Source organism: Leucoraja erinacea, chromosome 27, assembly GCF_028641065.1.
Source record: "Leucoraja erinacea ecotype New England chromosome 27, Leri_hhj_1, whole genome shotgun sequence".
Taxonomy (NCBI): Eukaryota; Metazoa; Chordata; class Chondrichthyes; order Rajiformes; family Rajidae; genus Leucoraja; species Leucoraja erinaceus.
Window position 1 is genome coordinate 2,728,919 of NC_073403.1, and position 24,248 is coordinate 2,753,166.

The 24,248-nt window shown below is 47.3% G+C and overlaps 1 protein-coding gene across 2 annotated transcripts in view; it reads right to left on the minus strand.

The window, feature by feature from the left end:
* Positions 1 to 1,828: 1,828 nt before the first annotated feature.
* Positions 1,829 to 24,248, minus strand: part of lasp1 (LIM and SH3 protein 1) — a 129,298-nt gene continuing 106,878 nt past the window's right edge. The window contains exons 5-8 of one of the 2 annotated variants that reach the window (XR_008725633.1): positions 10,145 to 10,256; positions 8,680 to 8,774; positions 3,346 to 5,625; positions 1,829 to 2,860 (exon numbers count right to left, since the gene is read on the minus strand). Coding sequence is in view for 1 of the 2 variants with exons in the window: in XM_055656806.1 (XP_055512781.1) it covers positions 5,452 to 5,625; positions 8,680 to 8,774; positions 10,145 to 10,256 (381 nt within the window). In the remaining variant the exon portion in view is untranslated. Of the gene's footprint in view, positions 5,626 to 8,679; positions 8,775 to 10,144; positions 10,257 to 24,248 lie in introns of both variants that reach the window. The other variant, XM_055656806.1, reaches the window with a different exon arrangement.

Genomic DNA, 24,248 nt, shown 5'->3' on the forward strand with positions numbered 1-24,248 from the left:
AGCATGGTGGCACAGCGGCAGAGTTGTTGCCTCACAGCGCCAGAGACCCGGGTTCGATCCTGACCACGGGTGCTGTCTGTACGGAATCTGCACCTTCTCCCTGGGTTTTCTCCGGGCGCTCCGGTTTCCTCCCACACTCCACAAAGACATGCAGGTGTTATTTGTAGGTTAATTGGCTTCTGTAAAATTGTAAATTGTCCCCAGTGTGTGAGATAGTGCTCGTGTACGGAATGATCATCGGTCGGCACGGACACGGTGGGCCGAAGGGCCTGTTTCCGCGCTGTATCTCTAAAGCCTGCCGTCTAAAGGGCTTTCTATCAGCTGTGTCGTTAACCAAAATCCCGTCTGCCTCCCATGAGGATCACAATAATCCATTGGTATTAAAAAAATAAAGTGGAAGGCAGCAAGCTTACTAACCTGTCATCTTTACACGAGATCAGCCGGTCACTGAAGGAGATGAGGTGCAGGAATTGATTGATATGTTTCCTATCTCACACCAATAGATATAGTTTCAAATCGTGTAACGAATAATTAATGGTAAGTGGGTAGTGTCATAGAAACATAGAAATTAGGTGCAGGAGTAGGCCATTCGGCCCTTCGAGCCTGCACCCGCCATTCAATATGATCATGGCTGATCATCCAACTCAGTATCCTGTACCTGCCTTCTCTCCATACCCCCTGATCCCCTTAGCCACAAGGGCCACATCTAACTCCCTCTTAAATATAGCCAATGAACTGTGGCCTCAACTACCCTCTGTGGCAGAGAGTTCCAGAGATTCACCACTCTCTGTGTGAAAAAGGTTCTTCTCATCTCGGTTTTAAAGGATTTCCCCCTTATCCTTAAGCTGTGACCCCTTGTCCTGGACTTCCCCAACATCGGGAGCATGTAAGTGTAAATTGTCCCTTGGTGTGTGTGTGTGTGTGTGTAGGATAGTGTTAGTGTGCGGGGATCTCTGTTCGGCACGGACTCGGTGGGCCGAAGGGCATGTTTCCGCGCTGTATCTCGAAACTAACCTAAACTAAAATTTCAAGTCGGTCAAAACCAGGTCTGTGAACGGAAACATTAGCTCTTGCTCTGTAGAATCAAGGAACTGCTGATGCTGGTTTTTACAGAAGACACAAAGTGCTGGAGTAACTCAGTGGGTTACTCTAACTAAGTTACAGAGATAGGTTGAATAAGTTAGGTCTTTATTCTCTGGAGCGCAGAAGGTTAAGGGGGGACTTGATAGAGGTCTTTAAAATGATGAGAGGGATAGACAGAGTTGATGTGGATCAGCTTTTCCCTTTGAAAATAGGGAGGATTCAAACAAGAGGACATGACTTCAGAATTAAGGGACAGAAGTTTAGGGGTAATATGAGGGGGAACTTCTTTACTCAGAGAGTGGTAGCGGTGTGGAATGAGCTTCCAGTGGAAGTGGTGGAGGCAGGTTCATTGGTATCATTTAAAAATAAATTGGATAGGCATATGGATGAGAAGGGAATGGATGGGTTATGGTATGAGTGCAGGCAGGTGGGACTAAGGGGGGAAAAAAATTGTTCGGCACGGACTTGTAGGGCCGAGATGGCCTGTTTCCGTGCTGTAATTGTTATATGGATATATGGGTCAGGCAGCATCTCTAGAAAACATAGATAGGTTTGTTTACTGCCACCTGCACTGAGGTGTGTACATTCCAAAGACATGCAGGTATGTAGATTAATTGGCACAAGTGTGTAGGATAATACTAGTGTGATTGGGTGATCGCTGGTCGGTGTGGTCTCGATGTGCCGAATGGCCCGCTGCATCTCTCAAACTGAATAAAAGACAAAATGAAATACATCAAATCCACGCTGGTTCCCATCTTTCACTTTATTGACAATTTTTAATGTAAGGATCATGCCAAAAAATACATATTTTCCCTAAAAATTGCAAGCATGGTAATGAAGAATTCAGAAGCGCCCAAGACATGTTTCATTTGATTCACAGATGTGCAATATTTTACGTAAATAGCACATTTCTCTCCCATTCTTACTTTCCAAACTTAGCGAAAACTGCCTTTGAGACATACCATGGGTTATGCAGAAGGCCTTATGTATCAATGGCAATCTCTCAATCCAAGTATCTTGAGGAGACAACTCTTTCCCTTCACTGGGGGAGTCGACTAAATGCGAGACGCAAGGATTAGGGGGGTTTTGCAAGTAGGCGCAAGGGCACGTGAGCTGAGGGAAATGTCCCGGTCTCTCACCTAGAGGATGATCCAGTAAAATCTCCCTCCTGCAAAGTTCATTTGGCCCAACGCAGCAGCACGTTCAAACGGAAATGCATCCAAGACACAACCGCGCCCTTTGTGGAGCGTTGCATCTCTTAAATGAAGAACCCAGGCACCCAAAGCCAAGTGTAGATGCAAACATCTCGCAGGGTACAAAGGAAACTCAATATCATTCTTAGCAAAGCCAAGCCGAACTTGAAAAAGCGTAAATTCAACAAAATTAAAAAAAAGTTCTACTAATGAATCAGCGATTATATTTGCGGGTTTCAAATCAGCCAGCCTGCGAAGACTAAGTAGTAAACGTACAAATTCCATGGAATGTAGGTAGAGTCATTAATATTGGCACACAGTGTCTGCACCTTGTGCTTATATACAAATCGCCCTTGGTCCACTAGTATTGGTACCTGAATTTTTACCAGCTTAGATAGTTGATAAGGTCTTGGCAATTTCACAAGAAAAGTGAATTGGCTTTCCCAGAGAGATGGAAAATATGTGATCGCACTCCCATAACCCGATCACTGCAAACAGATTTGAGGCCAGGTGAATAAAGTCTGGACATAAGGAACTGCAGATGCTGGTTTACCAAAAAAAAAAGACAAAAAGTACCGGAGTAACTCAGCGGGTTACGCAGTATCTCTGGAGGACATGGATAGGCGTTGTTTTGGATCGGGGCCCTTCTTCAGAACGGGTCTGACAAAGAGTCCCTATCTCTTTAAAACGTCACCTATCCATGTTCTCCACAGATGCTGCCTGACCCGCTGAGTTACTCCAGCACTCTGTGAAACGTCGCCTATCCATGTTCTCCACAGATGCTGCCTGACCCACTGAGTTATGGTGCAGCAGCATCTATGGAGCTAAGGAAATAGGCAACGTTTAGGGCCAAAACCCTTCTGGAAATAGGCAACGTTTCGGGCCGAAACCCTTAAGGGTTTCGGCCCGAAACGTTGCCTATTTCCTTAGCTCCACAGATGCTGCCTGACCCGCTGAGTTACTCCAGCACTCTGTGAAACGTCGCCTATCCATGTTCTCCACAGATGCTGCCCGACCCGCTGGGTCACTCCAGTACTCTGTGCCTTTAGTTCAGGTTATGTTGAGTTACTTCAGCGCTCTCTGTCTTTTGTTAAGAGTAAAGTCTGTTCTAATTTACTAATTCATTAACTAAAGGACAATCTTTTCATGCTTAAAACTGGGAGGAAAAAAAATACATCACTTTCTACCTTAATATTCTAAGAATGTTTCAAAGTAAACCAAGTCTTATTTTTTTTTATAAAACAGGAGAGACATGATGACCTGGTGCAGAGTAAATGTTGAACGATTTAATATGTTCAACCCAGCATTGTGCCAGTAACTCTTCGGAATGTTTCAGTTCATTAGTTTAGTTTCCAGTCACTACAGCCATTGTTCAGATCAATGACTTCTTGACGTTTAAGAAAAGAGTTTGTTGGTCCACAGAACACACAGCCCAAACCTCTAAATTATCACTGGCCTGGTTATATACAAATCTAAATGATCACTTCCATTGGCAGAGTTACCTGGGGAGAGTTTTGCCCAAAGAGAGGAGGTTTGTACAAAGATCTCAGGCCAGTTCATCCACTGCCTGGAGAGCTTGCTATATATAGTTCTCACAACTTTATGGAAATGGGAAAAAGTTCCTTCTGAAACTTTTTTCAGCATCACCTTGCACATTATGGGATGGACACACTCAAGAGTCTAGGGAGCCCTGCAGAATAATCCCAATTAAAAAAATCACTCTTGTTTCCAGCTGCTCATCAAATTAAGCAATGCTGTTAATTTAAGACTTTGCCAGTTTCATTTCAATGCTACGAGCGGGGTTAACACATGCAGATGTCATTGAATTGAATTAAGCTATGACGCAGTTTGAACCTGAAGGGAGAAAGGGGGCAGACAAACACTAACTGCTTCCCTGTACTTGATCTGATTAAATACTCTTCTCTTTGCACTGGTTTTGACTGGAATGCGAATCTTATAATTATGAGACCTGACATCTCTTGGGCATCAAAAGCACGATTCCCCACTCCAACTGTGCGGGCGTCAGGGGTTATGGGGAGAAGGCAGGAGAATGGGGTTCGGAGGGAGAGATAGATCAGCCATGATTGAATGGCGGAGTACACTTGATGGGTCGAACGGCCTAATTCTGCTCCTATCACCGATGACGTAACTCACGGCACAGAAGTAACGTTCTTCCACACCCATTCCTCACCGGGACTCGTGCATCCAACACGTTCTCCCGTGGAAGGAGGTCTTGCCTTTCCGACACGTAAGCTGGGGCACCAATGGATGTTATTAGGACTGATCCACGCAGCTCAGCGTGGATGGCATGCGGATGTACCGATCTACCACCGTGGTCCTAATGAACGGCTGGGCTGTTCTGTGGCAAGCTCCAAAACAAACCAAAGCCAATGCTACTGATGAGTCAAAGATGATGACAGTAGCCTCTCGGCACTGACCTGTGTTCCCTCACATTACATTATTTGTTTAAAAAGTGACGGGAGCAGAGAACAATTAGATTATATAAAGGCGACAGTATCTGGAGGTTCCTGGTTCTACGAGAACTGGAGACAGATTTTCCTGAACGATTTGGTCCCATTACAGCCGGAGTCAAATAATATTTGTGCACTCACTAGGGAAACACATCCCAAGCATGGAATGAGAGGAATCAAAATGTCCTTGGAGATATTGGGCGTACAATGGATCTCTCTTTAGTGACAGGGAACCAAAGAGAATTTGGTGCCCAATTCATCAAAGGCACCAACGTTTTGCTTCTACAGAACTTAAGATTAATTTCAGCAATCTTGCAAAGGAAATGAAAGTGCTCTGGCATTGAAGCCAGCACATTCCCGACCGAATGTGGCTTAACTGGACATATCTAGCTCCGGTGACAGGGCCAAGAATGCCATCTTCAGTGGTCAGGATGCTCGACGATTTGGAGAGGGCTGGGAATAGCAGTAAACGGTTTGGAAGAATAATCGACTCTTCTCCAATCTAGTTAAAGCCAAAGAAAATCTTGACTATATTCCAGTAACATGAAAATAAACAAATGGAAAGAAGCTATATTATGCAATTGGAATCACTATTATTTTTAAACATAAATTTGTGGTCAAGTTACCATTGGGGTTCGTACTGTGATTTCTTTTTGTTTTTATAATACAGATGATCAAAGCATAAGCAGGCGTCAGTCCGCGCCTTACACCGCCTCCACGTAGTTAGCTGGGAGCATGCCGGTATCGCCAGTCCTCTCCACCGTGCCGTACATCCACCCTTCATCGATCTGCTGCACATCCACGATCAGGTCGCCATCTAGGAATGAAATCTCATCCACGTCGGCCGCTGAGTAGTCATACACGGCCCTGTATCGCTTCTGCAAGGAAATAGGACAAAGCGAGAATGGGTTAGAGTGCGCGCAAGAGAATGGGAGAGATAGATGGAAATGGAGATGGGGGTGGAGGTGAAGGTGGTGGTGGAGGTGGAGGTGGAGGTGGAGGTGGAGGTGGAGATGGAGGTGGAGGTGGAGATGGAGGTGGAGGTGGAGGTGGAGGTGGAGATGGAGGTGGAGGTGGAGATGGAGATGGAGGGAGGTGGAGATGGAGATGGAGATGGAGGGGGAGATGGAGATGGAGATGGAGAGGGAGAGGGGAGGGGGGGGTGGAGTACAGGAAGCACAGGTGGAGGTGGGGTGGACATTGAGATGGAGGTGGATGGACATGGAGGTGGAACTTGAGGTGGAGAGGAGAGTAAATCAGGTGGAGGTGGAGGTGGAGGTGGACAGAAGGCTGTGGAGGTGGAGGGCAGGTGGAGGTGGAGGTTACGGCAGGGGTAGAGGGAAGATTCTTGATTTGGTGCAGGTGTCAGAGTTACAGTGAGAAGGCAGGAGAATGGGGTTAGGAGGGAGAGATAGGTCAGCCATGATTGAATGGCGGAATAGACTTGATGGGCCGAACGGCCTGTTTCTACTATTCTTTGACCTTAAAACAGAGATTTAGATGGAGGTGGACTCTGGAGAACTACATGGAGATCAGTCTGGAATCGTTAAGTGGACAGCATGGAGGCAGGAGGTTGGAGAACTTGCCCACGGAGACCAATATGGAGATGGACACTACACTGGTGGAGATGGAACTTGCCCATGCCGACCAAGATACCTTACTACACTCATCCCAGGTGGAGATGGACTTTGCCGATGGAGATCCAATCCATTCCATCCAGGTGGAGTCCAAATGTGTTTTAAATGCTGTGACAGTCCTTGCCACAACCACCTCCTCAGGCAGGTATCGTTCCATACACCCACCATTCTTTGTGTAAGAACATTACCCTCAGATTACCATTAAATCTTTTTCCCCTCATCTTAAACCAATGTCCTCTGTTTCATGGTTCCCGTACTCTGGGCAAAGGTCTCTGCGCATTCACCCAATCTATTCCTCTCATAGAAACATAGAAAATAGGTGGATTAGGCCATTCGGCCCTTCGAGCCTGCACCCCCTCATGATCTTGTACGCCTCAATAGGACCACCATACATCCTCCTGCACTCTTGAGAAGTGGAGGTGCAGGTGTATCTTGGTGGTGGTCTACATAGAAACAGGGACAATAGGTGCAGGAGTAGGCCATTTGGGTGGTTCGAGCCTGCACCATTCGAGGGATTCAGGGAGATCATGGCTGAGGTGGAGGTGGAGGTGGAGGTGGAGGTGGAGGAGGAGGTGGAGATGGAGAGGGAGAGGGAGTGGGGGGGGTTCGTACAGGAAGCACAAAACCAATGGGGACCACATTGGCTTCAAGGTGATCCACATGAACTTGAACTTCCAGGGTAGTAAATCAGTGGAATTCATTGCCACAGAAGGCTGTGGATAGGTCAAGTCAGTGGATATTTTTACGGCAGGGGTAGATAAGATTCTTGATTTGTGCAGGTGTCAGAGTTACAGTGAGAAGGCAGGAGAATGGGGTTAGGAGGGAGAGATAGGTCAGCCATGATTGAATGGCGGAATAGACTTGATGGGCCGAACGGCCTATTTCTACTATTCTTTGACCTTAGAACAGAGATTTACATCCTGCACTCTGGAGAACTACATTCTTCATCTTAGAATCGTTAAGTCGTACAGCGTGGAGGCAGGACCTTTGGCCTAATTTGCCCACGTCGACCAATATGCCCCATCTACACTACACTGCAATACAATACATCCTAACTTGCCCACGCCGACCAATATACCTTAACTACACTCATCCCACCTGCCTGCACTTTGCCGATATCCCTCCAATCCATTCCATCCATGTGCAGTCCAAATGTGTTTTAAATGCTGTGACAGTCCTTGCCACAACCACCTCCTCAGGCAGGTATCGTTCCATACACCCACCATTCTTTGTGTAAGAACATTACCTCAGATTATCCCGTTTCCTGCCTTCTCTCATACCCCCTGACCCCTTTAGCCTCAAGGGCCACATCTAACTCCCTCTTAAATATAGCCTCTGAACTGTCACCCAATCAACTATTCCTCTCATGAAAACAGAGAAAATAGGAGATTCACCATTCGGCCCTTCGAGCCTGCACCAAATCATGATCTTGTACGCTCAATAGGACCACCAAACATCCTCTTTTATCTTGAGAAGTACCTTCTGCACTCTGTATCTTCCCTTTGCCCAACAGAAACATAGACAATAGGTTCAGGAGTAGAGGCCATTCGGCCCTCCAAGCCTGCAGCATTCGCCATTCAATATGATCATGGCCGTTCATCCAACTCAGTATCCTGTACCTGCCTTTTAGCCATACCCCTTGATCCCGCCACAGGGCAAACATCTAACTCCCTCTTAAATATAGCCAATGAACTGGCATCAACTACCCTCTGTGGCAGAGAGTTCCAGAGATTCACCACTCTCTGTGTGAAAAAAGTTCTTCTCATCTCGGTTTTAAAGGATTTCCCCCTTATCCTTAAGCTGTGACCCCTTGTCCTGGACTTCCCCAACATCGGGAACAATCTTCCTGCATCTAGCCTGTCCAACCCCTTAAGAATTTTGTACGTTTCTATAAGATCCCCCCTTCAATCAATTATACTTGAGTTTGACTTGTTTGAGTTTGATTGTGTTTTATATTGTAGTATCTCAGTTTAGTTTTTAGTTTCCGAGATACAGTGAGGAAACAGGCCCTTCGGCCCACCAAGCCCGTGCCGGCCACGATCCCAGCACACCTGCATTATCCGACACACACACGGGACAAGTTACAATTTTACCAATGCCAATTAGATTACAAACCTGTATAACTTTGGAGTGTGGGTGGAACCTGGAGCTCCCGGAGAAAGCCCACGCAGGTGAACGTGCAAACTCCGTACAGACAGCACCCATAGCCGGCTGCTTGGCGCTGTTAGGAAGCAACGCTCCGCGCTGCGCCACACATAATATTAATAATAATATTCCTCAATATTGTGCACTTACCCCGGTTGAAGGAGGAGGGGAAAGTGGAGCTGCAACAGGCGGGTTGAACACAGGGGTCGGTGGCTCCTGATGTGCCGGGGCCTGTGGCTGGTACACTAACGAAACGGAAGGAATATTAAAGACATATTACAAACAATCTCATCATGCGTTCATATGTGATCGGAGTAGAATTCGGCCCATCAGGTCTACTCAGCCATTCGATCACGGCTGATCTATCTCTCCCTCTTAACCCCATTCTCCTGACTTCTCCCCATGACCCCTGACACCCCGTACTAGTCCAGAATCTAGCTATCTCCACTGTAAAAAATATACAAAGATTTGGCCTCTACAGCCTTCTGTTTTGGGCTTGTTTTAATACTGTATGTCGAAACCTAACTAAACACCGGTAAGATCATGTATCATATGGTAGAATTAGGCCATTCGGCCCATCAAGTCTACTCCACCATTCAATCGTGGCTGATCTATCTCTCCCTCATAACCCTATCCTCCAGCCCATAACCCCTGACACCCGTACTAGTCAAGAATCTATCCATCTCTGCCTTGAAAAATTCCATTGATCTGGCCTCCACCGCCTTCTGTAGCAAACAATTCCACAGATTGACCAGCCTTTGTGTAAAGAAATTGCTCCTCATCTCCTTCTAAAGGAACGTCCTCTCATTCTGAGGCTGTGACCCCTGGTCCTAGACTCTGCCACTGGTGGAAACATCATAGAAACATAGAAATTAGGTGCAGGAGTAGGCCATTCGGCCCTTCGAGCCTGCACCGCCATTCAATATGATCATGGCTGATCATCCAACTCAGTATCCCGTACCTGCCTTCTCTCCATACCCCCTGATCCCTTTAGCCACAAGGGCCACATCTAACTCCCTCTTCAATATAGCCAATGAACTGGCCTCGACTACTCTCTATGGCAGAGAGTTCCAGAGATTCACCACTCTCTGTGTGAAAAAAAGTTCTTCTCATCTCGGTTTTAAAGGATTTCCCCCTTATCCTTAAGCTGTGACCCCTTGTCCTGGACTTCCCCAACATCGGGAGCAATCTTCCTGCATCTAGCCTGTCCAACCCCTTAAGAATTTTGTAAGTTTCTATAAGATCCCCTCTCAATCTCCTAAATTCTAGAGAGTATAAACCAAGTCTATCCAGTCTTTCTTCATAAGATAGTCCTGACATCCCAGGAATCAGTCTGATGAACCTTCTCTGCACTCCCTCTATGGCAATAATGTCCTTCCTCAGATTTGGAGACCAAAACTGTACGCAATACTCCAGGTGTGGTCTCACCAAGACCCTGTACAACTGCAGTAGAACCTCCCTGCTCCTATACTCAAATCGTCTCCACATCCACTCTATCCAGGCCTGTTTGGTCATTGCAAAGTCTTCAGCTGAAAACATTCAAAGAGACTCATTTGTTGTACTGGCTGAAGGGCAGGAGGTAGGGTCGTGCTGAAGGCATGAATGTTGTGCTCACCTAGATTTCTCTCAGGCTGTGTCCTGTACTCATGGGTATCGTTCGAATTCCTCCGCTCAGCGCTTGCAGCAGAGCTCCCTTTGCTCCTCTCAAACTCTTCATGATATTTGATCTGATGAGAAAAACAAAGAGCATTAGATACCAAGCACCATTGTCGCTCTTCCAATTAGGGCCACACGGAGGCGCAGCGGTAGAGTCGCTACCTGCTACCACTACCTGCAACCTCCGGCAACCACCTGCAACCTCCGGAGGACCGCACGGAAACCTTGGGTGGGGCGCAAAGTCTCCAGAGGTTTCCGTTCAGGTTTCCTAAGTGGGACAGGGGCATAACTCACCGGCAGAATTTTGCTGGGCCCAGATGTCAGGATCAAATCGCTGCCATAGAAACGCATGGTTGCTACGTGTAACTCCCATTCACATAACGGTGCAGCCTGGGGCTAAACAAGCATGCTGAGACGGTACACACCAAAGATCTTAGAGCGGAGCAAGACAGGCCACTCCTGCAAGATAGGTCACTCCTATGGAGGGGATCCTGGGCATTTTTCCCCGCCCATTTTAGTAACCGGAGCCTACCTGACCCGATCCGACTCACAGTGTAATCAATGTTGCGCGGCAACAGTTTGTGTGTGTGATATAGGGTTAGATTCATAATTCTGTCAGTTCATAATTCTTGTCAAGAATAAAATTTAACTCTGGTAATTGTCTTTTTTAATGTTTTTTTAAATCATTTCTTTTTAAATGGCTCACAAGCAGTGTTTGAGTTGATTTTGTAGTAACCAGAACCGACCCGACTCGCAGGGTGATTGACATTGCGGGGGAAGTTTGTGTGTTTGATATAGGGTTCGATTCATAATTCTGTTAATTCTTGTTAGAGAATAAAATGTTTATAACCACAGATACATGAATGTGATATAAATGTATGTAATCATATAACACACACAATTATATTTCTTCTGATCCAATGATGAATTTTATTTCAGACTAGACAAGGGACATTAAATAAAAAACATTGTAAACCTCCCCGCAACTTCACACACATTAGGCAATATCCCACCCCACCCCCCACCGGCACTCCCTTTTCACCTGGGGTCATACAGCGTAGACAGGCCCTTCTGCCCGGCGGGAGAGGGGAGGAGGGGGAATGACGGGGGTAGAAATGGTCCTTCATTATGTTGGCAGACAAAAATGCTGGAGAAACTCAGCGGGTGAGGCAGCGTCTATGGAGCGAAGGAAAAATAGGCGACGTTTCAGGTCGAGAACCTTCTCGGCCCCTGGATCGAGAAAATCTTTTTTCACACAGAGAGTGGTGAATCTGTGGAATTCTCTGCCACAGAAGGTAGTTGAGGCCACAGTTCGTTGGCTATATTTAAGAGGGAGTTAGATGTGGCCCTTGTGGCTAAAGGGATCAGGGGGTATGGAGAGAAGGCAGGGATGGGATACTGAATTGGATAATCAGCCATGATCATATCGAATGGCGGTGCAGTCTCGACTGGCCCACGTCCACAACTCTGTACAACTTCCTGCACCAGTTAAGAGTACCTAACGTGTTCTTGTAGCTACTGCTCTCTAGGACAGGAAGTATTCTGGTAAACCACTTGGGTCACCCTCTCCAAAGCCTATATACGTACCCTTCCTGAAATGAGGCAACCAGAACTACGCAAGTTGGCCTGCAAGTAGTTCTCAGGAACCCGTTTGGGGAAGCCAGCCTGTAAATTTTCCTCCACAACAGGTGGATCTTATAGAAACATATAAAATTATAAAAGGGACTGGGCAAGCTCGATGCAGGAAAAATGTTCCCAATGTTGGGCGAGTCCAGGACCAGGGGCCACACACAGTCTTGGAATAAAGGGGAGGTCATTTAAGACTGAGGTGAAAAAATATCTGTGGTAAAAAAGTTTTCTCCCAGAGAGTTGTGAATTTATGGAATTCCCTGCCACAGAGGGCAGTGGAGGCCAAGTCACTGGATGGATTTAAGAGGGAGTTAGATAGAGCTCTAGGGGCTAGTGGAGTCAAGGGATATGGGGAGAAGGCAGGCACGGGTTATTGATTTGGGGACGATCAGCCATGATCGCAATGAATGGCAGTGATGTCTCGAAGGGCTGAATGGCCTCCTCCTGCACCTATTTTCCATGTTTCTATGTAACATGCATCCACCACCATTTAAACAACCTGCGTTTAGCTTCTGCGCTGGTCCACTTTCATTGAATGTCTTCAACAACAGAATGGTCAAACACCAATTTAAAACTGATGCTTGGGTTGGGTGAGCGGGGATTGGGGAGGGTCGGATAGTGGGACACATCTCTTTTATTCTCTGTTTTATTCTCTTTTTTGTATCTTTCTTATTTTTCTTCATTCTTTCCTTTTTACTTTCCCCCCCTCCCCCCCCCCCCCCCCCCCCCGATTAATTTATCAGTTTCTAAAATGTTAAAATTGAAGCTGTACGGAAATTGTATCATTGTTATAATAATAATAATAATAATAATACATTTTATTTATGGGCGCCTTTCAAGAGTCTCAAGGACACCGTACAAAAAATTTAGCAGGTAGAGGAAAAACATGTAAGGGGAATGAAATAAATAGTAGAGACATGACTAGTAACCATATAACCATATAACAATTTACAGCACGGAAACAGGCCATCTCGACCCTTTTAGTCCGTGCCGAACACATAATCTCCCCTAGTCCCATATACCTGCGCTCAGACCATAACCCTCCATTCCCTTCCCATCCATATAACTATCCAATTTATTTTTAAATGATAAAAACGAACCTGCCTCCACCACTTCCACTGGAAGCTCATTCCACACAGCTACCACTCTCTGAGTAAAGAAGTTCCCCCTCATGTTACCCCTAAACTTCAGTCCCTTAATTATCAAGTCATGTCCCCTTGTTTGAATCTTCCCTACTCTCAGTGGGAAAAGCTTTTCCACGTCAACTCTGTCTATCCCTCTCATCATTTTAAAAACCTCTATCAAGTCCCCCCTTAACCTTCTGCGCTCCAAAGAATAAAGCCCTAACTTGTTCAACCTTGTACACAAAGTAAAGACAGAATTCAATTCAAAACACAATATGAGGCAATGAATGCACAGATGAAAAGGGAGGGGGACGTGGGGCTAAGGATAGGCAGAGGTGAAGAGATGGGTCTTGAGGCGGGACTGGAAGATGGTGAGGGACACGGAATTGCGGATCAGTTGGGGGAGGGAGTTCCAGAGCCTGGGAGCTGCCCTGGAGAAGGCTCTGTCCCCAAAACTGCGGAGGTTGGACTTGTGGATGGAGAGGAGACCGGCTGATGTGGAAATGTCGATATCTTTCTTCTTGTACAATTGCTTCTAATAAAATAAACATTAAAAAAAACAAAAAACGTTGGTGTCGGAAGGAACTGCAAATAATAGTTGACACGGAAGTTAGACACAAAACTCAGCGGGACGGGCAGCATCTCTGAATAGAAGGAATGGGCGACATTTCAGGTAGAGACCCTTCTTTTTAGTTTGGAGATACAACGATGAAACGGGCCCACATGACCGCATTTCCTCATTCACTTTCCACACGCTAGGGGGAATTAAAAGAGGCCAACTGTTCTACAAACTCGCACGTCTTTGGGGTGTCGGGGGGAACCGGAAACCTAAGGGGTCACAGCGAAAAAATGCATAGAAACATGGAAACATAGAAAATAGGTGCAGGAGTAGAGGCCATTCGGCCCTTCGAGCCTGCACCACCGCCATTCAATATGATCATGGCTGATCATCCAACTCAGTATCACGTACCAGCCTTCTCTCCATACCCCCTGATCCCCTTTAGCCACAAGGGCCACATCTAACTCCCTCTTAAATATAGCCAATGAACTGTGTGGCCTCAACTACCCTCTGTGGCAGAGAATTCCAGAGATTCACCACTCTCTGTGTGAAAAAAGTTCTCCTCATCTCGGTTTTAAAAGATTTCCCCCTTCTCCTTAAACTGTGACCCCTTGTCCTGGACTTCCCCAACATCAGGAACAATCTTCCTGCATCTAGCCTGTCTAACCCCTTAAGAATTTTGTAAGTTTCTATAAGATCCCCCCTCAATCTTCTAAATTCTAGCGAGTACAAGCCGAGTGTATCCAGTCTTTCTTCATATGAAAGTCCTGCCATCCCAGGAATCAGTCTGGTGAACCTTCTCTGCACTCCCTCTATGGCAAGAATGTCCTTCCTCAGATTAGGAGACCAAAACTGTACGCAATACTCCAGGTGTGGTCTCACCAAGACCCTGTACAACTGCAGTAGACCTCCCTGCTCCTATACTCAAATCCTTTTGCTATGAATGCTAACATACCATTCGCTTTCTTCACTGCCTGCTGCACCTGCATGCCTACTTTTAATGACTGGTGTACCATGACACCCAGGTCTCGTTGCATCTCCCCCTTTCCTAATCGGCCACCATTCAGATAATAGTCTACTTTCCTGTTTTTTGCCATCAAAGTGGATAACCTCACATTTATCCACATTACACTGCAGCTGCCATGCATTTGCCCACTCATCCAGCCTATCCAAGTCACCTTGCAGCCTCCTAGCATCCTCTACACAGCTAACACTGCCCCCCCCCCAGCTTCGTGTCATCCGCAAACTTGGAGATGTTGCATTCAATTCCCTCATCCAGATCATTAATAATGCAAACTCCACACAGACAGCACCCGAGCCCAGGAGGGGACCAAGGTCTCTGGAGCTGGTGAGGGAACGACTCTACCAGCTGCACCACCGTGCCACCTCTTACTGAAACCAGCGATATGCCCACAAGTCTGAAGAAAGGTCCTGAAATAACACATATCCATCCTTCCAACCACTGAGCCATCCTAGAGTGCAGTCCTGAGCTACAAACCATCTCATTAGAGACCCTCGGACTACGTTTAACGAGACTTTACCTCGCACCAGACGTTATGCCCTTTATCCTGTATCTGTACACTGTGAATGGCTCGATTGTAACCATGTATTGTATTTCCACTGTGCACAAAAATGCTGGAGAAACTCAGCCAAGGAAATAGGCAACGTTTCGGGCTGAAACCCGTAGGGTTTCGGCCCGAAACGTTGCCTATTTCCTATAGTGGAGATTGAACTGCAGATGCTGGAAAATCGAAGGTAGACAAAAATGCTGGAGAAACTCAGCGGGTGCAGCAGCATCTATGGAGCGAAGGAAATAGGCAACGTTTCGGGCCGAAAACCTTCTTCAGACCTTGTATTTCCACTGACTGACTAGCGCGCAACAAAAGCTTCTCACCGTACCTCGGTGCCCGTGACAATAACACAAACTAAGCTCCACTAAACTATCCATTCCCTCCAGGGATGTTGCCTGACCCGCTGAGTTACTCCAACACTAGAAACATAGAAACATAGAAATTAGGTGCAGGAGTAGGCCATTCGGCCCTTCGAGCCTGCACCGCCATTCAATATGATCATGGCTGATCATCCAACTCAGTATCCCGTACCTGCCTTCTGTCCATACCCCCTGATCCCCTTAGCCACAAGGGCCACATCTAACTCCCTCTTAAATATAGCCAATGAACTGGGCTCAACTACCCTCTGTGGCAGAGAGTTCCCAGAGGATTGTCACCACTCTCTGCGTGGAAAAAACACTGTTCCCGCTCTCAAAATCTCGGTTTTCAAAAGGATTTCCCCTTTATCCTTAAGCTGTGTCAGGCAGACTTGTCCAGGACTTCCCTAACATCGGGAACAGATCTTCCTGCATCTAGCCTGTCCAACCCCTTAAAAATTTTAGCCGCCAAGGAACGCATACAGATCCCCTGTGGTCAGTCTCCTAAACTAGTGGAAGAGTCTAGGACCAGAGGTCACAGCCTCAGAGTCAAAGGACGTTCCGTTAGGAAGGAGATGAGGAGGAATTTATCTTGTCATGGGGTGGTGAATCTGTAGAATTCATTGCCGCAGAAGGCTGTGAAGACAAAGCCAATGGTAATATTTAAGGCAGATCATCTATATATGCCGATTCTCGGTTAGTACGGGTGTCAGGGGTTATGGGGAGAAGGCAGGAGAATGGGGTTAGGAGGAAGAGATGGATCAGCCATGATTGAATGATGGAGTAGACTTGATGGGCCGAATGGCCGAATAATTCTACAACTAATCACTTATGGACTTTGGGCTTTGCTACAGATGTCTGTCAACATTTGCCGTCACAGAATCGCGGTTCCAATTCCAGAGAGCGGGCAGCAGGGGGAAGCAGAGAGCCAATGCAACGCAATGGCCGACCCTTCTGTTCAGTTCAGTCGGGTTTGAGTAAGACTGAGTCAGATGACTCCCCCCCCCCCCCCCCCCCCCCCGTCCGTCCCTTGGGCAAGTGGAGGCTCATACAAGAGGAATTCAAACCATCTTCCAGGAGCAAGCCGCAGACTGCATGTAGTTGTCAGAAACTGGCCATAAATCTTACAATCTATCAACCCCTGTCCCACTGTACGAGTTCATTCCAAGAGCTCTCCCGAGTTTGCCCTGATTGGAACTCGGAGATTTACGTTAATGGCCGCTCGTCGGTACTCGGGGCTCTCGTGGACATTTATCATCAGTGTTGAAAAATCTTCACGAGTCTTCCCGTGCTTGCCTGCCGTTAGCGAGTCTTCCCGAGTACCTGCCGTTAGCGCTAAGAGGCGTCCTCGAGCTCCGACGTACCCGCTACTTTCATTCTCCGTGCTTACCACGAGTTTGAACTCTTGGAATGAACTCCTACCCAGGGACAGGGCTACAAAAATGTCAAAACTCTGAGGAAGGGTCTCTCGGCCCCGAAACGTCACCCGTTCCTTCTCTCCAGAGACACTGCCTGTCCCCCACTGAGTTACTCCAGCATTTTGTGTCTATCTTGGGTTTAAACCAGTGTCTGCAGTTCCTTCCTGCACAAAATCTTCTCAGCTGCCTCTGTTCCTGCCCTGTTGGTATTCCAGGCATCACCCGCCCTAGAATTCCTAACGCTGTTTTTACTTTCTTTACCTGAGACTCCTAGTGCAACGGGGTTTGAGTCCGTCAGCTTCATGGCAAAACTTCATTTGGGCAGTCACCACCATTGCAACAATCAGACAGGCATGTGGCTGGGACAGATTTAGAAGGATACGGGCCAAAAGCAGCCCAATGGGACTAGAGTAGATGGGCATGTGGGTCAGTATAGGTAAGTTGGGCTGAAGGGCCTGTTTCCATGCTGTATGACGGAGATCCATTCGGTGATCTTTTTTCCGTGTGAAGTTCGGGGAATTTCGCGAACACGGAGTATTTCCGTGGGCTGGTCCCACACCGTCCATGGACCAGTTACGAGCCACAGAGGTGATCCATCAACAATGCTTCATATCCATCAATTGTTCAAAGCAAAAATACTTTTGCAGAATCACCATTATTTTCAAATCACAATAATCCAAGGGATAGTATGAAGTCCACTGTGTGTGTGGAGGGTGGGGGCACAGAGAGTGTCAGAGAGAGAGACACGGATAGAGGGAGAGGGGGGAGAGGGGGGGGTAGAGGGGGGGAGAGAGGGGGAAAAGAGGGGGAAAGAGAGGGAGGGGGAAGATGGGGAGAGGGGGAAAGAGGGGAGAGAGAGAGAGAGCGAGAGAGAGAGGGGGGGGGGAGGAGGGAGGGAGAGAGAGGGGGATAGGGTGGGAAAGATGGGCAGAGAGGAGGAAAGAGGGGGAAAGTGAGACATAGGGAGATGGGGAGGAAGCGGGAGAGAGGGGAAAGGGGGGGAGGGAGAGTGGGAGATGTGGAGAGAGAAAGGGTTAAAGGGGGAGGGGAGAGAGAGGGAGAGGGGAAGAGAGAGGGAAAGAGGGGGAGAGAGGGAGAGAGGGAGATGGGGAAAGAGGGGGGGAAGAGGGAGATGGGGAGAGAGGGGGAGAGAGGGAGAGAGGGAGAGAGAGAGAGAGAGAGAGAGAGAGAGGGAGAAAGAGACAGAGAGAGAGAGTCAGAGACAAAATATGTAAAAGTTAATGAGTGTGTGATTAGTGGATACATTACTCAAAGACAGTGGTATATTGTAGACAAAACGGTTTGGTGATTAATAAACAGACATGTCTCACGGCCATTATATGGAACATGACGTTTACCGTTACACCATCGCAGTGACTGTCATGTTAAGGCACAGCTGGAAGTGAGTGGCTTCATGACACATTTATTGTCGGGATCAGTGCTAGTGTGCGGCTGTGTTTTACCCTAATGTCTTATTTTCATTTCACCGTCTTACAGAACTTGTGTGCAATTATGTATAATTTCTGCGTTTTTTTGGTGCATTGTCTGAGTCATCGTACGTGTGAAACATAGAAACATAGACAATAGGTGCAGGAGTAGAGGCCATTCGGCCCTTCGAGCCTGCACCGCCATTCAATATGATCATGGCTGATCATCCAACTCAGTATCCCGTACCTGCCTTCTCTCCATACCCTCTGATCCCCTTTAGCCACAAGGGCCACATCTGAAAAAAGTTCTTCTCATCTCGGTTTTAAAGGATTTCCCCCTTTATCCTTAAGCTGTGACCCCTTGTCCTGAACTTCCCCAACATCGGGAGCAATCTTCCTGCATCTAGCCTGTCCAACCCCTTAAGAATTTTGTAAGTTTCTATAAGATCCCCTCTCAACCTCCTAAATTCTAGAGAGTATAAACCAAGTCTATCCAGTCTTTCTTCATAAGACAGTCCTGCCATCCCAGGAATCAGTCTGGTGAACCGTCTCTGCACTCCCTCTATGGCAATACTGTCCTTCCTCAGATTAGGAGACCAAAACTGTACACAATACTCCAGGTGTGGTCTCACCAAGACCCTGTACAACTGCAGTAGAACCTCCCTGCTCCTATACTCAAAACCTTTTGCTATGAAAGCCAACATGCCATTCGTGAAGCTGCTGTACGCACCGTGGTCATTGTAGTTGTATCTCACCGTACATGTGGTGTTGCGTGCAGTCGACCGGGAACCTGCCCGGCAAAGCTGCAAACTTTCCTGAGTGGAGAAGGACAACTTTCTTGGGGAATCGCAGCATCGCAGCACCCGAGACCTGGGTTCAATCCTGACCCCTTGTGCTGTCTGTGTGGAGCTTGCAGGTTTGCCCTCTGACCGTGTGCAGCACATCTATGCTGGCTGCACTGGTTTCAATAGACAATAGACAACAGGTGCAGGAGTAGAGGCCATTCGGCCCGTCGAGCCAGCACCGCCATTCAATGTGATCAAGGCTGATCATCCCCAATCAGTACCCCGTTCCTGCCTTCTCCCCATATCCCCTGACTCCGCTATTTTTAAGAGCCCTATCCAGCTCTCTCTTGAAAGCATCCAGAGAACCCGCCTCCGCCGCCCTCTGAGGCAGAGAATTCCACGGACTCACCACTCTCTGTGAGAAAAAGTGTTTCCTCGTCTCCGTTCTCAATGGCTTACTCCTTATTCTTAAACTGTGGCCCCTGGATCTGGACTCCCCCAACATCGGGAACATGTTTCCTGCCTCTAGCGTGTCCAAGCCCTTAAGAATCTTACATGTTTCAATGAGATCCCCTCTCATCCTTCTAAACTCCAGAGTGTACAAGCCCAAATACGTACAAGTGTGTAGGTGAAGTGGCCTTTGTAAGGGTGTAGATTGAGTGGGTGACAAAGTGGGATCAGATAGAACTAGTGGGGAGGGGCGATAGGTGGTTTCATTTACTTTAGTTTAGAGATAGGTGGGGGCCACGCCAACTCCACGCCGACCATCGATCACCCGTTCCCACTAGTTTGATGTATTCCCACTTTCATAGAAACATAGAAATTAGGTGCAGGCCTTTCAGCCCTTCGAGCCAGCACCATTCGCCATTCAATATGGTCATGGCTGATCATCCAACTCAATATCCCATCCCTGCCTTCTCTCCATACCCCCTGATCCCTTTAGCCACAAGGGCCACATCTAACTCCCTCTTAAATATAGCCAATGAACTGTGGCCTCAACTACATTCTGTGGCAGAGAGTTCCAGAGATTCACCACTCTCTGTGTGAAAAATGTTTTTCTCATCTCGGTCCCAAAAGATTTCCCCTTTATCCTTAAACTGTGACCCCTTGTTCTGGACTTCCCCAACATCGGGAACAATCTTCCTGCATCTAGCCTGTCCAACCCCTTAAGAATTTTGTAAGTTTCTATAAGATCCCCCCTCAATCTTCTAAATTCTAGCGAGTACAAGCTGAGTCTATCCAGTCTTTCTTCATATGAAAGTCCTGACATCCCAGGAATCATAGAAACATAGAAACACAGCGAAAACATGTATAGAAACATGGAAACATAGAAATTAGGTGCAGGAGTAGGCCATTCGGCTCTTCGAGCCTGCACCACCATTCAATATGATCATGGCTGATCATCCAACTCAGTATCCCATCCCTGCCTTCTCTCCATACCCCCGGATCCCTTTAGCCACAAGGGCCACATCTCTCTTAAATATAGCCAATGAACTGTGTGGCCTCAACTACCTTCTGTGGCAGAGAGTTCCAGAGATTCACCACTCTCTGTGTGAAAAATGTTTTTCTCATCTCGGTCCTAAAATATTTCCCTTTTTCATCCACTCCCTATAGTATGTAGGGAGTGGATGTGAAAAGGGGGAAGTCTTTTAGGACCGAGATGAGAAAAACATTTTTTCACACAGAGAGTGGTGAATCTCTGGAACTCTCTGCCACAGAGGGCAGAAGCCAATTGACCTACAAACCTGCACGTCTTCAGAAGGTGAGAGGAATCTGGAGCACTCGGAGAAAACACGCCCGGGTCACGGGGAGAACGTTCAAACTCCGTACAGACAAGCATCCGTGGTCAGGATCGAACCCGGGTCTCCGGCGCTGTGAGGCAGCGACTCTACCGCTGCGCCACCGTGACGCTCCAAAACGCCGGGGGGCCGCGGACCTGGTGACCGATGGAAGGGCCAGTTCCATGCTGTGTCTCTAAATTCCATCTGTAGTGGTGCATGAGACCAACTTGGTTTGACATCCATATCAGTGATTCCCAAACTGGGGCCATATTGGCAAATTTCAGGGGGGGCACAGATACATTTTGGGATTTAGGGGGCCACAGGTTCAATGAAGGGGGCCACAGAGCTACCACCCTGTTGCCTCCTAAATTTCAGTTCTAATGCATTTAAATCTATGTAGTTGAAATATTTTTGATGTTTGTGGAATAGAATAAAAGACAATATATGCAATTAATAGACTGATATTTGTATGGAAGGTATTATAATATTGAAGTACTATTTTTTCCGCTAATAATATCGGGGGGGGAGGCACAGAAAAATTAAAAGATCCCAAGGGGGCCATGAGCTAAAAAAGGTTGTGAACCCTTTACTGCATTAGATGATTCATTCTCTAAACACATTCAACGTACAAAGTAGCCAAGTCTGCTGTGGCCATGTCCAGCGAACAATGAACATGTCAGCTGCAGAGTCTGACCTGCCCTGCCAGGAAGATGCTGGCTCTCTCCCTCCTCTCTCTCAGCTCCAACACATATGGCACTAGTCACAGTCGCTGCCAATCTAACAACATGGGCCATTATTCCTGCCATTCAGGGATCGCCAACACTTTTATCAATAGATCCTATTCTATTCTTGTTCTTCAAAATATTCCAGCACCGTCCTGTATAAAAGCACTCCAGCCAAGTCTTCATTTCCATAAAACCCCTTCGGCCAAATCCATCCCCAGTCTCGTTTAAGCATTGAAAAGGGCGGTGCAGCGGTAGAGTTGCTGCCCCACAGCGCCAGGGACCCAGTTTCGTTCCTGATCGCAGGTGCTTGTCTGTACGGAGTTTGCCCGACTTCCCTATGACTGCGTGGGTTTTCTCCAGGTGCTCCGGGTTCCATCCACACCCCACAGGTGGCAGGTTCAAGTCAAGTCAAGTTTATTTGTCACATACACATACGAGATGTGCAGTGAAATGAAAGTGGCAATGCTCGCGGACTTTTGTGCAGAAGACAAACAACAAAACAACCAAACAAATTATGAACACAATCATAACACACATATTATTTGACGGCTACATAATAGGTTTGTGGGTTAATTGCCTTCTGCAAACAAAACTCAACTAGACGGACTTAAGGTTTAAGCCTTTTCACAGGCCGGGAACAAACCAAACTTGCCTAGGGTCAATAAACTGCAGACGTCATCACAATAGACCACAGGAGCCGTTGTGGAGAACCTACAAACTCCGTACAGGCAGCACCGGATCGAACCCGGGTCTCTGGCGCTGTAAGGCAGTAAATCTACCGCTGCGCCATCGTGCCACGCTACAATGCCACTGATCCTGACTACGGGTGCTTCCCTGTACGGAGTTTGTACCCTCTCCCCGTGACCTGCGTGGGTTTTCTCCGAGATCATCGGTTTCCTCCCGTACTCCAAAGACGTACATGTCTGTAGATTAATTGCCTTGGTAGAAATGTAAATTGTCCCTCTTGTGTGTGTAGGATTCTCAGGTGTTCCGGGCGGGGGGGGGGGGGGGGGGTGGCAGGTTCGGAAGTCAGACAAGGTGGGGCCGAAGGGCCTGTTTCCGCGCTGAATCTCTACACTAAACCTCCTCAGCGATATTTACCCAAGGGAACAAACATTGGCACGGGTGCAGGAGGGAAACCAGGTCCAGGAGAAACACTCAACTCCTCCGACCGAGCAGAGGTCGTAAAACTCCAGGCACCCCCTCCCCTCTCGGCCCACGGATATCCAGAAAGCACCAGAAGTTTATATTTAAATTCCACGACAGGAGGAATGCAGCTCAAGCACTAAATCCCCAAACAATCATTAAACCCTTGTGTCATGTTGAGTCAAGATGTGCCAATGTGGACGTTAATCTGAACAGCCAGCAATTGCCAAGAATCTCCGGCAGTTATCCAATTTTCAGATGTATTACGGAGCAGGCAGGTGCCATAGTTGGACGGCATGGATTTACCATCACCCCTGGAGCGGAGCTTCGACCGCCGGCCCTGCAGTCTACGGTGCTTCTGGCTGCGGCGGGGACTTTAAATCTCGACCGCCGGCCTGCGGCCTACACGATCTTGAAGCCGCGGAGTCTCCGGTGAGGAAAGACCGATCCTGGACTGGACTCTGGACTCTGGTCCGGTCCACTGGGGGGGGGGAATGGAGGAGGACGGCCAAACTTTTTTGTGCCTTCCACCACAGTGATGAATGCTGTGGTGGATGTTTATGTTACATGTTGTGTCCTGTTTATGCATTTTATTATTTTGTTAACCCATCTTGTATGCTTTGTATGGAACTGATTTTTAAATTATGTAAAGCACTTTGGGGTCAATGAAAATTGACTATAAATGTGCTATATAAATAAACTTATTATTATTATTATTATTTATAGTTGGTGCTTAACCCACCCATAAATCCAGCACTTTCCCACCTGCAGCCGGCTCAAGGACACCAGCGATTAATGTACATCGTGGCACATGCAAAGAATATTGGCACAGCTTAAGGATAAGGGGGAAATCCTTTAAAACCGAGATGAGAAAGAACTTTTTTCACACAGAGAGTGGTGAATCTCTGGAACTCTCTGCCGCAGAGGGTAGTTGAGGCCAGTTCATTGGCTATATTTAAGAGGGAGTTAGATGTGGCCCTTGTGGCTAAGGGGATTAGGGGGTATGGAGAGAAGGCAGGTACGGGATACTGAGTTGGATGATCAGCCATGATCATATTTAATGGCGGTGCAGGCTGGAAGGGCCGAATGGCCTACTCCTGCACCTAATTTCTATGTTTCTATGTTTCTATGTAATATTGCTTCTCTCTCTCTCTCTCTCTCTCTCTCTCACACACACTCTCTCACACTCTCTCTCTCTCTCTCACTCTCTGTTGCAGCGCTTCCGTCTGCAGGCAGCTAATCACAAGCAGAGTACGTGGGGCGAGAGTGGGGCTGATTTGTGTAGCTGCCTGTGCAACATTCGAGGTCAGTGCTTTGCCCAAAGCTGATAAAAAAATCAGGAATTAGGAGTGCTTAGCAGAATAGTTCTAAAGCACAACTTTGGGAATCTGCGGAGACTTCATGGAATCTGCTCCAAATTTAACATGGACACATCAAGTTGCTGCAGTTTGTTGGGTCGGTTTTAGTCGTTCCAGTGCAGTGATAGAAAGTCAAAATGGACACCGTACCTCTGAGTTTAATTCAGTTTAGAGATACATCGCA